Here is a 13,193-nt window from a genome sequence, read left to right as displayed (position 1 = left end):
AATCATATACGAATATTCCTAAATAACACTATGATTCTACGTGAAACAAAATATGACCTCTTCAAAATCCAAAATGTCATTCAAGATGTCACAAATAATGTTCAATGCAAAACACTATAACAGCCAGTTTCAGCACCATGGACAGCTAACGTTCCTCCAAAAGCGCTCAGCATTTTCTTATTTTTTTGCCTGCAGATGGTGTAGGATAGGGCACACACAATCCCAACAAAGTAGTATTTATATTTCACATTAACTTATACATTTATTATAATGAAGCAAGTTCAGTGTCAGATATTCCACAGCCTACTGTAAGAGGAACGTCTTTGTTTACTGCTTTTTACACATTATTAGAAAGAAAAACAATTCACAACATGATTCTACTGAATTAAGGAATTGCTTACCTGTCCTGTACTTGGTAACGTTTGAGTCCGGTTATAATAAGTGTCTCCTCCATTAATACTGATCAGCTCCGCATCTACAGGCGGATACGGCGCGGGGAAAACCACTACGTCACTCTTCAGTGTGTCTGAGCTGAAACACACGTCATACTGCTGAGTAGATTTAGAGTAAGACCAGCTCCCGTCAGGGTGGGTGGTGATCATTGGGGCGCTGTACCTGCTGAAACTGTCTGTCCTGTGGCATTTGACAGCTATTAAACTGATGAGGCTCAGTAGAAAGATCACTGACACCGAGGCGATGGCGATCAGCAGATACAGGTTAAAAGAAGAGAAGCTCTCCTCCTTTATCGGTACATGTCTGAATTGAGTCTGGATGTCACCTGTGTCTTCAACCACCACTACATCAATAGACACAGTCGCTGACAGGGAGGGTTCTCCATTATCAGAAACCGACACCACCAACGGGTGAGATTTCAGGTCATTGTCACTCATTCTCCTCTTAGTCCTGATTTCTCCGGTGCTGGTTCCGATTCTGAAGAGGTTTAATCCTTTGGGCTCAGAGATGTGATAAGAAAGCAGCGCATTGTAGCCAGAGTCTGCGTCTACAGCCCTGATCTTGGCCACAAAGTAGCCCGCTTCAGCAGAATAGGGAATGTTCTCACTGTTAACAGAGCTGTGCTCAGAATAGGGCGCGAGAATCCCGGGACTGTTGTCATTCTCATCCAGGATAAAAACGTTCACAGTCACGTTGCTGCTGAGCGGAGGAACACCAGAGTCTGTGGCCTGAACTTTAAACTGGAACGTGTTTAACTCCTCGAAGTTAAAAGACTGCAGACTGATTATATCTCCTGTCTCTGAGTTTATATTCACCATTGAAGCTATTGGAGTGTTTTTCGGAGAACCATCAATTATGGAATACGTGGCTTGTGCGTTCTCATTTAAATCTGCATCAAATGTAGTCATTGTATAAATAACAGCTCCAAACGGAGTATTTTCTTTTACATAAACATTAATCAGGGGTTCTGAAAAGCGAGGAGCGTTATCGTTGACATCTGAAACAAGTACAGTGATGACGCTGGTATTGGAGAGAGGAGGGCTTCCTTCGTCTGTAGCTATTATGGTGACGTTGTACTGAGAAACACTCTCTCTATCAAGAGGTCCATCCACCAGCAAAGAATAATAATTTTTATAGTTAGATTTCAGTTTGAAAGGTACAGAGCCAGCGAGTTTGCAGTTTGAGAGACCGTTCTTTCCCCCATCTTTGTCAGTCACGGTTACCAAGGCGACCACTGTGCCTATCTCAGCGTCCTCTCTCACTGGACTCATGAGTGATGACACAGAGATTTCCGGAGAATTATCATTTACATCAATAACCTCCACTAGGACCTTGCCATGCGCAATTCGGGGGGGAGTGCCTTTGTCCTTTGCCTGGACACGAATCTCGTATGCTTGATTTTCCTCATAATCAACATTTCCTTTGACAGTGATTTCCCCCGTTTCCTCGTTTAGAGCAAACTTTTCACCAGGATTAAAACGTCCACTTGCGGTAAAAGAGTAAACAAGCTGGCTGTTCACACCGTCATCTAAGTCTGTAGCACTCAGTGTTAATAACGTTGTGCCAATTCTCGTATTTTCGATCATCTGAACCTTATAGAGAGGTTTACTGAAAATGGGGGGGTTATCATTTATATCCAGTACATTCACGATTATCTGTAATGTCCCTGATCTAGGAGGTTTTCCTCCATCTATAGCGGTCAGTGTTAGTTTGATAACAGACTGTTTCTCTCGGTCTAAAGCTTTCTGCAGCACTAACTCAGCAGACACACTCTGATCTCCTCCGCTCTGCACATCCAGGGAGAAATATTCATTCGGGCTCAGCTTGTAGCTCTTTAACGAGTTACTGCCGAGGTCTGCGTCATGAGCTATCGGCAGTGGATACCTCTCTCCAAGATAGGAAGACTCCGACATATCAATAGTCTTCATTATCTCTGAAAAAGTCGGTGCATTGTCATTAATATCAACAATATTAACTTCAATTCGATGGAGGCTCCGAGGATTGTTCAATATGGCCTCAACGTTTAAAGAGCACTTCACCGTATTCGGACAAAGCTCCTCTCGATCTATCCTCTCGTTAACATACAGAGATCCAGTTTTCAAATCTGCTTCAAAATACCGTGTTTTATATCCGGAATTAATCTGCAGAGCCCTCCTTTCCAATTCCTGCACATTGAGGTTCAAATCCTTAGCGAGACTTCCCACCACCGCGCCTTTGTCCACCTCCTCGGAGACGGAGTAGGATATCTGAGCCGCGTACCAGTCGCAGAGACAAAGCAGCGCGACCAAAACAATCCAGACAGGTCCCCGTTCCTCCCAGGCAGCCATCGCTGTTTACAGACAAGAGGCGAGTCCGAGGAATCATCTATATCCAAACATAGGGAATATCCGTCATGTATCCGATATCTCGCTCGAGCTCCAGCCCTTCTCACCACGACTGCTCCATCCGACTGTGTCTCTCGTCACAAAGCACGATGGACTGATGACGCGTTTCTTTTGCTCATGAACGGAGGAGGGGTTTTGGAGTTAAAGTGGGCTCGTTCCCTTCTGCGGTCTCCAGCGCCACCATGTGCTAATATGATGAACTGTTTACACAGGAAGAGACGATTTAATGGGTGGAAAAAAACATGAACAGTTAAATGTTCACATTTCATGAATGTAATTTGATGGAATAACATGACTTGAGCACAAAAGCAAAGCAGACAATGCAGATTATGATAACGGTGGTACTGGAATGAAAGGCCAGGCAAACAAAGGAGATGAGCAAAGCTTGAGATTCACGAGACAACTTTGCTAAACATATGTTTCTTCTACATATGTTCGTATGCAATTATGCGTCTATTTACCATTAGGCAAACTACACACAGAGAGAAAAAAACGGTTCAGCACCATAGATAGTGCATACATTTACATACAGTGTAATGCCAATATGTACTTATAACGGTAACTTGATCAAGTGTATATAACCCACTGATAACTATCATTTTAAGAATGAAAATGATTCAAGTCTGAATGTTGACCGAATATTCACGAAAGAGAGATCCAGTTTGCAGTCTTTGGACAAGCTACATTGAATCAGAATATTCTACATTACACCATGGTTTTAGTTAAACAAAGCTTCAAAGCACAGCTGTCCCTCAACAAAGAGTCAAACAAGAGTTTAGAAATAAGATTCAAGGCAGAAGATAATAACATGAAGCAACTATTTCACCCTTCTGGGACATTTCAGCACCACGGAAAGCAAAGATCCCTCATAGAATCACTCAGCATTTTCCCCTTTTTGTCTTCAGATGTATCAGGGTAATGGGCACATGCAATGCTGATGAAATCGTATTTATATTTCAATTCAATTGTTTTAATGAAGACGTTATCTGATAGTTTCAATGTCAAAATATATAATAGCCTACTGTTATAGACAGTGAAATCATATATGAATATTCCTAAATATCACTATAATTCTACGTGAAACAAAATATGACCTCTTCAAAATCCAAAATGTCATTCAAGATGTCACAAATAATGTTCAATGCAAAACACTATAACAGCCATCTAGCCAGTTTCAGCACCATGGACAGCTACCGTTCCCACAAAAGCACTCAGCATTTCTCTTTTTTCCCTGCAGATGGTTCAGGATAGGGCACAAACAATCCTAAATAAGTAGTACTTATATTTTACATTAACTTATACATGTATTAGAATGAAGAGAGTTCAGTGTCAGATATTCCACAGCCTACTGTAAGAGGAACGTCTTTGTTTACTGCTTTTCACACATTGTTAGAAAAAAAAAAAGTTCACAACATGATTCTAGTGAATTAAGGAATTGCTTACCTGTCCTGTACTTGGTAACGTCTGAGTCCGGTTATAATAAGTGTCTCCTCCATTAATACTGATCAGCTCCGCATCTACAGGCGGATACGGCGCGGGGAAAACCACTACGTCACTCTTCAGTGTGTCTGAGCTGAAACACACGTCATACTGCTGAGTAGATTTAGAGTAAGACCAGCTCCCGTCAGGGTGGGTGGTGATCATTGGGGCGCTGTACCTGCTGTAACTGTCTGTCCTGTGGCATTTGACAGCTATTAAACTGATGAGGCTCAGTAGAAAGATCACTGACACCGAGGCGATGGCAATCAGCAGATACAGGTTAAAAGAAGAGAAGCTCTCCTCCTTTATCGGTACATGTCTGAATTGAGTCTGGGTGTCACCTGTGTCTTCAACCACCACTACATCAATAGACACAGTCGCTGACAGGGAGGGTTCTCCATTATCAGAAACCGACACCACCAACGGGTGAGATTTCAGGTCATTGTCACTCATTCTCCTCTTAGTCCTGATTTCTCCGGTGCTGGTTCCGATTCTGAAGAGGTTTAATCCTTTGGGCTCAGAGATGTGATAAGAAAGCAGCGCATTGTAGCCAGAGTCTGCGTCTACAGCCCTGATCTTGGCCACAAAGTAGCCCGCTTCAGCAGAATAGGGAATGTTCTCACTGTTAACAGAGCTGTGCTCAGAATATGGGGCGAGAATCCCGGGACTGTTGTCATTCTCATCCAGGATAAAAACGTTCACAGTCACGTTGCTGCTGAGCGGAGGAACACCAGAGTCTGTGGCCTGAACTTTAAACTGGAACGTGTTTAACTCCTCGAAGTTAAAAGACTGCAGACTGACTAGATCTCCTGTCTCTGAGTTGATATTCACCATTGAAGCTATTGGAGTGTTTTTCGGAGATCCATCAATTATGGAATACGTGGCTCGTGCGTTCTCATTTAAATCTGCATCAAATGTAGTCATTGTATAAAGAACAGCTCCAAACGGAGTATTTTCTTTTACATAAACATTAATCAGGGGTTCTGAAAAGCGAGGAGCGTTATCATTGACATCTGAAACGAGTACAGTGATGACGCTGGTATTGGAGAGAGGAGGGCTTCCTTCGTCTGTAGCTATTATGGTGACGTTGTACTGAGAAACACTCTCTCTGTCAAGAGGTCCAGCCACCAGCAAAGAATAATAATTTTTATAGTTAGATTTCAGTTTGAAAGGTACAGAGCCAGCGAGTTTGCAGTTCGAGAGACCGTTCTTTCCCCCATCTTTGTCAGTCACGGTTACCAAGGCGACCACTGTGCCTATCTCAGCGTCCTCTCTCACTGGACTCATGAGTGATGACACAGAGATTTCCGGGGAATTATCATTTACATCAATAACCTCCACTAGGACCTTGCCATGCGCACTTCGGGGGGGAGTGCCTTTGTCCTTTGCCTGGACACGAATCTCATATGCTCTATCTTCCTCATAATCAACATTTCCTTTGACAGTGATTTCCCCCGTTTCCTCGTTTAGAGCAAACTTTTCACCAGGATTAAAACGTCCACTTGCGGTAAAAGAGTAAACAAGCTGGCTGTTCACACCGTCATCTAAGTCTGTAGCACTCAGTGTTAATAACGTTGTGCCAATTCTCGTATTTTCGATCATCTGAACCTTATAGAGAGATGTACTGAAAACGGGGGGGTTATCATTTATATCCAGTACATTCACTATTATCTGTAACGTCCCTGTCCTAGGGGGTTTTCCTCCATCTACAGCGGTCAGTGTTAGTTTAATAACAGACTGTTTCTCTCGGTCTAAAGCTTTCTGCAGCACTAACTCAGCAGACACACTCTGATCTCCTCCGCTCTGCACATCCAGGGAGAAATATTCATTCGGGCTCAGCTTGTAGCTCTTTAACGAGTTACTGCTGAGGTCTGCGTCATGAGCTATCGGCAGTGGATACCTCTCTCCAAGATAGGAAGACTCATACATATCAATAGTCTTCATTAGCTCTGAAAAAGTCGGTGCATTGTCATTAATATCAACAATAATAACTTCAATTCGATGGAGGCTCCGAGGATTGTTCAATATGGCCTCAACGTTTAAAGAGCACTTCACCGTATTCGGACAAAGCTCCTCTCGATCTATCCTCTCGTTAACATAAAGAGATCCAGTTTTCAAATCTGCTTCAAAATACCGTGTTTTATATCCAGAGTTAATCTGCAGAGCCCTTCTTTCCAATTCCTGCACATTGAGGTTCAAATCCTTAGCGAGACTTCCCACCACCGCGCCTTTGTCCACCTCCTCGGAGACGGAGTAGGATATCTGAGCCGCGGACCAGTCGCAGAGACAAAGCAGCGCGACGAAAACAATCCAGACATGTCCCCGTTCCTCCCGAGCGGCCATCGCTGTTTAAAGACAAGAGGCGAGTCCGAGGAATCATCTATATCCAAACATAGGGAATATCCGTCATGTATCCGATATCTCGCTCGAGCTCCAGCCCTTCTCACCACGACTGCTCCATCCGACTGTGTCTCTCGTCACAAAGCACGATGGACTGATGACGCGTTTCTTTTTCTCATGAACGGAGGAGGGGTTTTGGAATTAATGTGGGCTCGTTCCCTTCTGCGGTCTCCAGCGCCACCGTGTGCTAATATGATGAACTGTTTACACAGGAAGAGACGATTTAATGTGTGGAAAAAAACATGAACTGTTAAATGTTCAAATTGTATGAATGTAATTACTAATTTGATGGAATAACATGACTTGAGCACAAAAGCAAAGGAGACAATGCATATCAGGATAACGGTGGTACTGGAATGAAAGGCCAGGCAATCAAAGGAGATGAGCAAAGCTTGAGATTCACGAGACAACTTTGCTAAACATATTTTCTTCTACATATGTTGGTATGCAATTATGCGTCTATTCCATTAGGCAAACTACACAGAGAGAAAAATAACTGGTCAGCACCATAGACAGCGCACATATTTACATAGAGTGTCATGACAATATGTATTTAAAACATTAACTTGATCAAGTGTAAGCAATCCATTGATAACTAACATTTTAAGAATGAAAATTATTCAAGTCTGAATGTTGACCGAATATTCACGAAAGAGAGATCCAGTTTTCAGTCTTTGGACAAGCTACATTGAATCAGAATAATTCTACATGACACCATGGTTTTAGTTAAACAAAGCTTCAAAACACAGATATCCCTCAACAAAGGGCCAATCAAGAGTTTAGAAATAAGATTCAAGGCAGAAGATAATAACGCCAAGCAACTATTTCACCCTTCTGGGAAATTTCAGCACCACGGAAAGCAAAGATCCCTCATAGAATCACTCAGCATTTTCCCCTTTTTGTCTTCAGATGTATCAGGGTAATGGGCACATTCAATGCTGATGAAATCATATTTATATTTCAATTCAATTGTTTTAATGAAGCCGTTATCTGATAGTTTCAATGTCAAATATATAATAGCCTACTGTTATAGACAGTGAAATCATATACGAATATTCCTAAATATCACTATGATTCTACGTGAAACAAAATATGACCTCTTCAAAATCCAAAATGTCATTCAAGATGTCACAAATAATGTTCAATGCAAAACACTATAACAGCCATCTAGCCAGTTTCAGCACCATGGACAGCTACCGTTCCCACAAAAGCACTCAGCATTTCTCTTTTTTCCCTGCAGATGGTTCAGGATAGGGCACAAACAATCCTAAATAAGTAGTACTTATATTTTACATTAACTTATACATGTATTAGAATGAAGCGAGTTCAGTGTCAGATATTCCACAGCCTACTGTAAGAGGAACGTCTTTGTTTACTGCTTTTCACACATTGTTAGAAAAAAAAAAAGTTCACAACATGATTCTAGTGAATTAAGGAATTGCTTACCTGTCCTGTACTTGGTAACGTCTGAGTCCGGTTATAATAAGTGTCTCCTCCATTAATACTGATCAGCTCCGCATCTACAGGCGGATACGGCGCGGGGAAAACCACTACGTCACTCTTCAGTGTGTCTGAGCTGAAACACACGTCATACTGCTGAGTAGATTTAGAGTAAGACCAGCTCCCGTCAGGGTGGGTGGTGATCATTGGGGCGCTGTATCTGCTGAAACTGTCTGTCCTGTGGCATTTGACAGCTATTAAACTGATGAGGCTCAGTAGAAAGATCACTGACACCGAGGCGATGGCGATCAGCAGATACAGGTTTAAAGAAGAGAAGCTCTCCTCCTTTATCGGTACATGTCTGAATTGAGTCTGGATGTCACCTGTGTCTTCAACCACCACTACATCAATAGACACAGTCGCTGACAGGGAGGGTTCTCCATTATCAGAAACCGACACCACCAACGGGTGAGATTTCAGGTCATTGTCACTCATTCTCCTCTTAGTCCTGATTTCTCCGGTGCTGGTTCCGATTCTGAAGAGGTTTAATCCTTTGGGCTCAGAGATGTGAAAAGAAAGCAGCGCATTGTAGCCAGAGTCTGCGTCTACAGCCCTGATCTTGGCCACAAAGTAGCCCGCTTCAGCAGAATAGGGAATGTTCTCACTGTTAACAGAGCTGTGCTCAGAATAGGGGGCGAGAATCCCGGGACTGTTGTCATTCTCATCCAGGATAAAAACGTTCACAGTCACGTTGCTGCTGAGCGGAGGAACACCAGAGTCTGTGGCCTGAACTTTAAACTGGAACGTGTTTAACTCCTCGAAGTTAAAAGACTGCAGACTGACTAGATCTCCTGTCTCTGAGTTAATGTTTACAACTGATCTTATTGGAATTTTTATATAAGAATAATCTAATAATGAATAAGTCATTTTTGCATTTCCATCTAAATCAGCATCATCTGCAGATACTGTTTTAATAATTGCTCCAACTGGACTGTTTTCTTTTAAATAAACATTAATAATGGGTTCTGAAAATAGAGGGGCGTTATCATTGACATCAGAAACGTGTACAGTAACAACACTGGTGCTGGAGAGAGGCGGGGTCCCTTCATCTGTAGCTGTGATGGTGATATTATACTGAGAAATACTCTCTCTGTCAAGTTTCCCATCGACAACTACAGAATACTCGTTCTTGTAATTAAGTTGTAGTTTAAACGGCAACGAGCCAGTGATGTCACAGTTAGTCTGGCCGTTCTTTCCATGATCGTTATCATTCACATTAACTAAAGCGACAACGGTTCCTATCTCAGCGTCCTCTCTCACTGGGCTCATGAGTGACGTCACCGATATTTCTGGAGCGTTATCATTAACATCAATGACCTCAACTAACACTTTAGAATAACCACTGCGTGGAGAAGGTCCCTGGTCCGTTCCTTGCACACGTAGTTCATAGGCTACATTTTCCTCATAATCCAAATTCTCCACAACGGTAAGTCCCCCACTTTGTGAATCAATATGGAATTTTGAGGCCATATTTCCACGTTTCATAAAGGAATAAACTATTTCAGAGTGTAGACCCTCGTCTAAATCTGTGGCGTCTAGTTTCAATATGGTTGTACCCACAGAAACATTCTCGCTGACACGCACTTTATAAAGGGATTTGCTGAATAATGGCGTATTATCATTCACATCGATTACATTGACTATTATCTGTAAAGTCCCTGTTCTAGGAGGTTTTCCTCCATCTATAGCGGTCAGTGTTAGTTTGATAACAGACTGTTTCTCTCGGTCTAAAGCTTTCTGCAGCACTAACTCAGCAGACACGCTCTGCTCTCCTCCGCTCTGCACATCCAGGGAGAAATATTCATTCAGGCTCAGCTTGTAGCTCTTTACAGAGTTACTGCCTGTATCGGCGTCGTTTGCTATCGGGAGAGGATATCTCTCTCCGGTAGAAGAAGACTCTGAGATGTTGAATATGTGAGTTTGATCAAGAAAATATGGCGCATTGTCGTTAATATCTAAAACGTTAACCTCTATCCGGTAAAGATTCATAGGGTTGCTCAGTATGGCCTGTATCTTCAACGAGCACTTCGCCATATTCGGACAAAGCTCCTCCCTGTCTATCCTCTCGTTGACGAACAAAACCCCGGTCCTTACGTTGGCCTCGAAATACGTCTTACTGTACCCCGAGACAATCCGGAGACCTCTGGATTCCAGTTCCTGAACATTGACGTTTAAATCCTTTGCCAGATTTCCCACCGCGGTGCCTTTGTCCACCTCCTCTGAAACGGAGTAGGATATCTGAGCAGCGGACCAGTGAAATAAACAAAGCACCAGAAAAATAAGAATCCCAACGCTTGTTCCGTGTCGTCGCCCGCCCATCTTTAATACCAAAGCGAATAATCTGAACGATTGGCATCTATTTACTAGTCATGTAATAATCCATACGGTCCCGTATATACAGCCCGGTCCTGCCGCTATCCTCACCATCCGAGTGTCTCTTAACAAAGCGCTCAGCGTTCTGTGACGCTACTGTTTTATTATTCAGAGAGGAGGGGTTTTCTTACTGTGGGCCATATTCCTTTCCATGGTCTCGAGCGACACCTTGTGACGACTTCAAATCCCTGCGCCAACTGACCACAAGCTAAGAGACGATGACTATGTGGAACACGATAGACTGTCAATAAATATCTCTTGCAAATAAGGAATCATAAAAAAATAATGTGAGAAATGAAATTCCCCAAATTGAATCATTACACAAATGTAATACATAGCACAAATGTAAGGCACTTCAGAACCATGGACAGCGCTCGCCATTGGATGAATGCAGTCTTATGAGAAAGTAAATAGTCTATACACCTAAAAGTGTCAATGACATTACAAGCTATAAGCGACCGATGACTATGTGAAACACAACAAACTGCCTATTGTAGGTATGATTATACAGATTTGTATAATAATATGTATGATCTAAATATACAATTCAGAGGCACTGTGTTTTTCTGAAAGAGAAGCACAAAAGGACTGACCATTTGAAACGAAAGCTTCAGTCTTTGAGACATTTTCCAAATAATTATATATAAAAAAGAAATGTCACAATTTAAATGCCCAAAATTGAATCATTACACAAATTAAATACCTCTATCGCACATAAGTAAGCCATTTCAGGACCATGGACAGCGCTCACCATTAAATGACTGCAGTATCATTATTGGATATCCTATCAACTTTAAAAAGTCAATACTTTCCAATAAATATGCCATTATAACTATTGTTATTATTATAATTGTATAATAATAATTATTATTATTTGTATTATTTGTCTTTATTGTCAATATACTACTACTACTACTACTACTACTACTACTACTACTACTACTACTACTACTACTACTACTATTACTATTACTACTACTACTACTACTACTACTACTACTACTACTACTACTACTAATAATAATAATAATAATAATAATAACAATAATAATATCACTAATAGACTCACACACTTTTATGTGAAATACTTCATGAGATGAATGGGCTACTTAGCACCATGGACAGCGAAGAGCTATATCTGACCATTTAGCATGAGAATCAATAAGAGAATGTTGCTCATGTTTTGACACAAAATAATCCAGAAGAAAATAGACCACAGTACATGATTTGTTATGGCTGTAGTTCTTACCTTATCATTGTTTGGTAACGTCTGAGTCCGGTTATAATAAGTGTCTCCTCCATTAATACTGATCAGCTCTGCATCTACAGGCGGATACGGCGCAGGGAAAACCACTACGTCACTCTTCAGTGTGTCTGAGCTGAAACACACGTCATACTGCTGAGTAGATTTAGAGTAAGACCAGCTCCCGTCAGGGTGGGTGGTGATCATTGGGGCGCTGTACCTGCTGAAACTGTCTGTCCTGTGGCATTTGACAGCTATTAAACTGATGAGGCTCAGTAGAAAGATCACTGACACCGAGGCGATGGCGATCAGCAGATACAGGTTAAAAGAAGAGAAGCTCTCCTCCTTTATCGATACATGTCTGAATTGAGTCTGGATGTCACCTGTGTCTTCAACCACCACTACATCAATAGACACAGTCGCTGACAGGGAGGGTTCTCCATTATCAGAAACCGACACCACCAACGGGTGAGATTTCAGGTCATTGTCACTCATTCTCCTCTTAGTCCTGATTTCTCCGGTGCTGGTTCCGATTCGGAAGAGGTTTAATCCTTTGGGCTCAGAGATGTGATAAGAAAGCAGCGCATTGTAGCCAGAGTCTGCGTCTACAGCCCTGATCTTAGCCACAAAGTAGCCCGCTTCAGCAGAATAGGGAATGTTCTCACTGTTAACAGAGCTGTGCTCAGAATAGGGCGCGAGAATCCCGGGACTGTTGTCATTCTCATCCAGGATAAAAACGTTCACAGTCACGTTGCTGCTGAGCGGAGGAACACCAGAGTCTGTGGCCTGAACTTTAAACTGGAACGTGTTTAACTCCTCGAAGTTAAAAGACTGCAGACTGACTAGATCTCCTGTCTCTGAGTTGATATTCACCATTGTAGACAAAGGCAATGAGTTACTGTTACTGTTTAGAAATGAATATCTCACCTGGCTATTTTCATTAACGTCAGCATCAACTGCAGATACTGTTTTAATAATTGCTCCGACTGGACTGTTTTCTTTTAAGTAAACATTAATCACGGGTTCTAAAAATAGAGGAGCATTATCATTAACATCAGAAACGTGTACAGTAACAACACTGGTGCTGGAGAGAGGCGGAGTCCCTTCATCTGTAGCTGAGATGGTTATATTATACTGAGAAATACTCTCTCTGTCGAGAGGCCCATCAACAACGAGTGAATAATAGTTTTCATAGTTTGATTCTAACTTGAAAGGGACCTTATTTGCAATACCACATTTCACTAATCCATTTGTGCCTCCGTCTTTGTCCAGGACTGAAACCAGAGCAATAGCAGTGCCTACTTTAGAATCCTCCTTCACTGTGTTTAGTAGTGACGTCACAGTGATCTCGGGAGCGTTGT

General features: G+C 42.1%; 3 protein-coding genes across 3 annotated transcripts in view; all 3 read right to left on the bottom strand.

Annotated features, from left to right (window-relative positions):
• Nucleotides 1-13,193, bottom strand: part of LOC311242460 (protocadherin alpha-8-like) — a gene marked incomplete at both ends in the record, with an annotated part of 33,354 nt that overhangs the window by 19,137 nt on the left and 1,024 nt on the right. The gene's annotated exons all lie outside the window — the stretch shown is intronic.
• LOC311242373 (protocadherin alpha-2-like) lies at nucleotides 378-2,780 on the bottom strand (the record flags this gene model as incomplete). Its single annotated transcript, XM_084331330.1, has 1 exon — nucleotides 378-2,780. The coding sequence occupies one exon, from the start codon at nucleotides 2,778-2,780 to the stop codon at nucleotides 378-380; it is 2,403 nt and encodes an 800-aa protein (XP_084187456.1).
• LOC311242372 (protocadherin alpha-2-like) lies at nucleotides 3,301-12,708 on the bottom strand (the record flags this gene model as incomplete). The annotated part of the gene is made up of 4 exons (XM_084331329.1): nucleotides 3,301-3,309; nucleotides 4,281-6,119; nucleotides 10,002-10,454; nucleotides 11,839-12,708. 4 exons carry the CDS (start codon nucleotides 12,706-12,708, stop codon nucleotides 3,301-3,303), a joined length of 3,171 nt encoding a protein of 1,056 aa, XP_084187455.1.

Source organism: Notolepis coatsorum (assembly GCF_963971535.1).
Source record: "Notolepis coatsorum genome assembly, chromosome: 16".
In the NCBI taxonomy this organism is placed as follows: Eukaryota; Metazoa; Chordata; class Actinopteri; order Aulopiformes; family Paralepididae; genus Notolepis; species Notolepis coatsorum.
This window is presented reverse-complemented; position numbering and strand designations above follow the sequence as displayed.